This window comes from Pollachius pollachius, assembly GCF_949987615.1.
Source record: "Pollachius pollachius genome assembly, chromosome: 3".
Taxonomy (NCBI): domain Eukaryota; kingdom Metazoa; phylum Chordata; class Actinopteri; order Gadiformes; family Gadidae; genus Pollachius; species Pollachius pollachius.
In genome coordinates, this window is record NC_136936.1 from 34,512,625 (window position 1) to 34,515,124 (window position 2,500).

The 2,500-nt window shown below is 46.5% G+C and overlaps 1 protein-coding gene across 1 annotated transcript in view; it reads left to right on the forward strand.

Annotated features, from left to right (window-relative positions):
- Positions 1-2,500, forward strand: part of tmeff2a (transmembrane protein with EGF-like and two follistatin-like domains 2a) — a 110,975-nt gene that overhangs the window by 103,853 nt on the left and 4,622 nt on the right. The window contains exon 6 of the mRNA XM_079731353.1: positions 1,556-1,704. Within this exon, the coding sequence (XP_079587479.1) occupies positions 1,556-1,704 (149 nt within the window). The remainder of the gene's footprint in view (positions 1-1,555; positions 1,705-2,500) is intronic.

Below are 2,500 nucleotides of genomic sequence, written 5' to 3' on the forward strand. Positions count from 1 at the left end.
TTAACATACAAGTATACGCACACACAGACTAATAAGGGGTTGTGGCTACATTCACGCACACACATGCACAGTCTTCAGTCACTCGCACACACTTTCACACGTGCACGCACACACACACATACTCTTTGTAATATCTGGACATGGATAGTCTAACTCACACACTCTTTCGCTCCCACTCTGGCACACACACACACGCACACACACAGTCATATTTTCACACCCTCTGTCTCACTCTCTGACACACACACACACACACACACACACACACACACACACACACACACACACACAGAGTGTCAAGCACATCATCATTTTCGTGAAGATATTATAGTGGTGCTGCAATTTGCTCAGTTAATTTAGCAAAGCTTAAAAACATCCAGCAAGCTCCTGAATCACTTGGAAATCAGCGTATTTCAGGACGTCCTACAAACTATGAATACAGTCAGCGAAATGTCCCATCCATTTCTCAAACCATGTATTACAAGGCAGTTTTACGTCCTGGGGTAGAAAATAAATTAAGGCACTTTCTGCCGTTCTCCAAATTAAATTCTGCTCAAATCAAAACCAGAGGTCCTTGTTGAATATATCCAATTTTTTTCCGGGAATGACTCCTTAGTCCAGCAGCTCACATGTGGATGATCCCCAAACAGCAGCCAGTGGAACAAGCTGTGCCCTATGTTCATCACTGGCATTTAGGCCAGCTCTCCGCTATTGTTGAACCTACGAATGAATGACTGCCGGGTTCCATTGAAGTCACATGAGAACCATCAGAAATGAATGCGCGTCGGGTTCATTCTCTGCAGAGTGTCTGCGTATCAATGGGGGTCTTTGTTTCACCAACGGGAGCGACATTAAGCTTAGTTTGTCTAAAAAGGAATTACAAAAACTAACTGAAATCATTAAAACGTGGTGAAAACAGGCCCTGGTGTGGTCAGGGGACCATCTAAATGAAGACAGTGTATGCACACTGCTCTGCTCAGTCTTACAACAGCTGGCGGGCAAGCCGGCGCAATGCATCGTTAAATACACTCATTGTGAAGACAAAATTAACCTAATTTAAAATGATTATGGTGCACCAACAGCCAAGACACAACCAACCGCTCTGTGTCTCAACACACAGAATGTAACTTCCTCCAAGTCTGTCCGATCCGCAGACCCCCAGAATGAACTCAACATCTGGGTCCTCCCACATACGTAGCTGCTGGCTAGTCTTCCATACTGCTTCTAATGCTGGTGTGGATATTCCACATCTGAACCTCAATTTCTACTGCATTTATACCACGCTTTTCTAACCAGTGACCACTCAAAGCGCTTTAAAATGCTGCCCAACATTCACCTATTCATGCACACAGTCACACACTGACGCTGGTGTTAACCACACAGGGAGACGTCCAGCTCGTCAGGAGCAGTTAGGGTGAGGTGTCTTGCTCAGGGACACCTCAACGCTCGCTAGGAGGAGCCGGGGATCGAACTAGCAACCTTCCGGTAACCAGCCTCGACCTCCCCACTTGGGGATCGTCCCATATCGATGATCTGCTCTGCCTCCCCCCCACAGGTGTGTGTGCAACATCGACTGTTCACACACCAACTTCAACCCGGTGTGTGCGTCGGACGGGCGTTCCTACGACAACCCGTGTCAGGTGAAGGAGGCGTCATGTCAGAAGCAGGAGCGCATCGAGGTGAAGCACCTTGGCCACTGTCAAGGTGAGGCGCACGCACACACACACACGCACGCACGCACGCACGCACACACACACGCACGCACGCACGCACGCACGCACACACACACACACACACACACAGTGTTATTTGAATATCTCTCTTACCATCAATGCACAAAGTAAATTCTGAATTAAATTCAAACAATGTAAAACATAATCCTCAAGCCCACGAATATTCACAAAGGCAGATTAATCATACTGATAGTGAGAATTTTTGCAAGGACATGTCCCTCCTTTTTGCACTTTGATGAATATTTACATACAAAATAAAAGTGGGAAGGGAATCAATTATCATTTCTTGGTTGAACTTCCTAAACGGCCGTATCTTGTACATTACTTTATTAGATCTCATGTAGGCCTTGCGGCTCACATTCCTGCTATTTTTAACAGGCAGTAAGACAGTTTGTGTGTGTATGTGTGTGTGTGTTAGGGGTCCCTGATGTCTGGCTCTCACATGACATTGCCGTTTGGTGAAGAGACCTCTGTGTGTCGCGGGAGGACTCGTGTTTTCAGTGGGACAATGTTAATGACTGTCCTCTGTAACATCTGGTACGACATGAATCAAGGCTCCAATGTCCTCTGATTGTCACCAGTCAGACAACAGGGCCGGCTGCACTCTGCCCTGTTATGTTTCTGTACTGTGTGACCCTATATATAATACCACAATGGTATTGGTCATTAAGGGTGTACATTATTGTTTGTTTGTGTGTGTGTGTGTGTGTGTGTGTGTGTGTGTGGGTTTGTGTGTGTGTGGGTGTGTGTGGGTGGGTTGGTGTGAG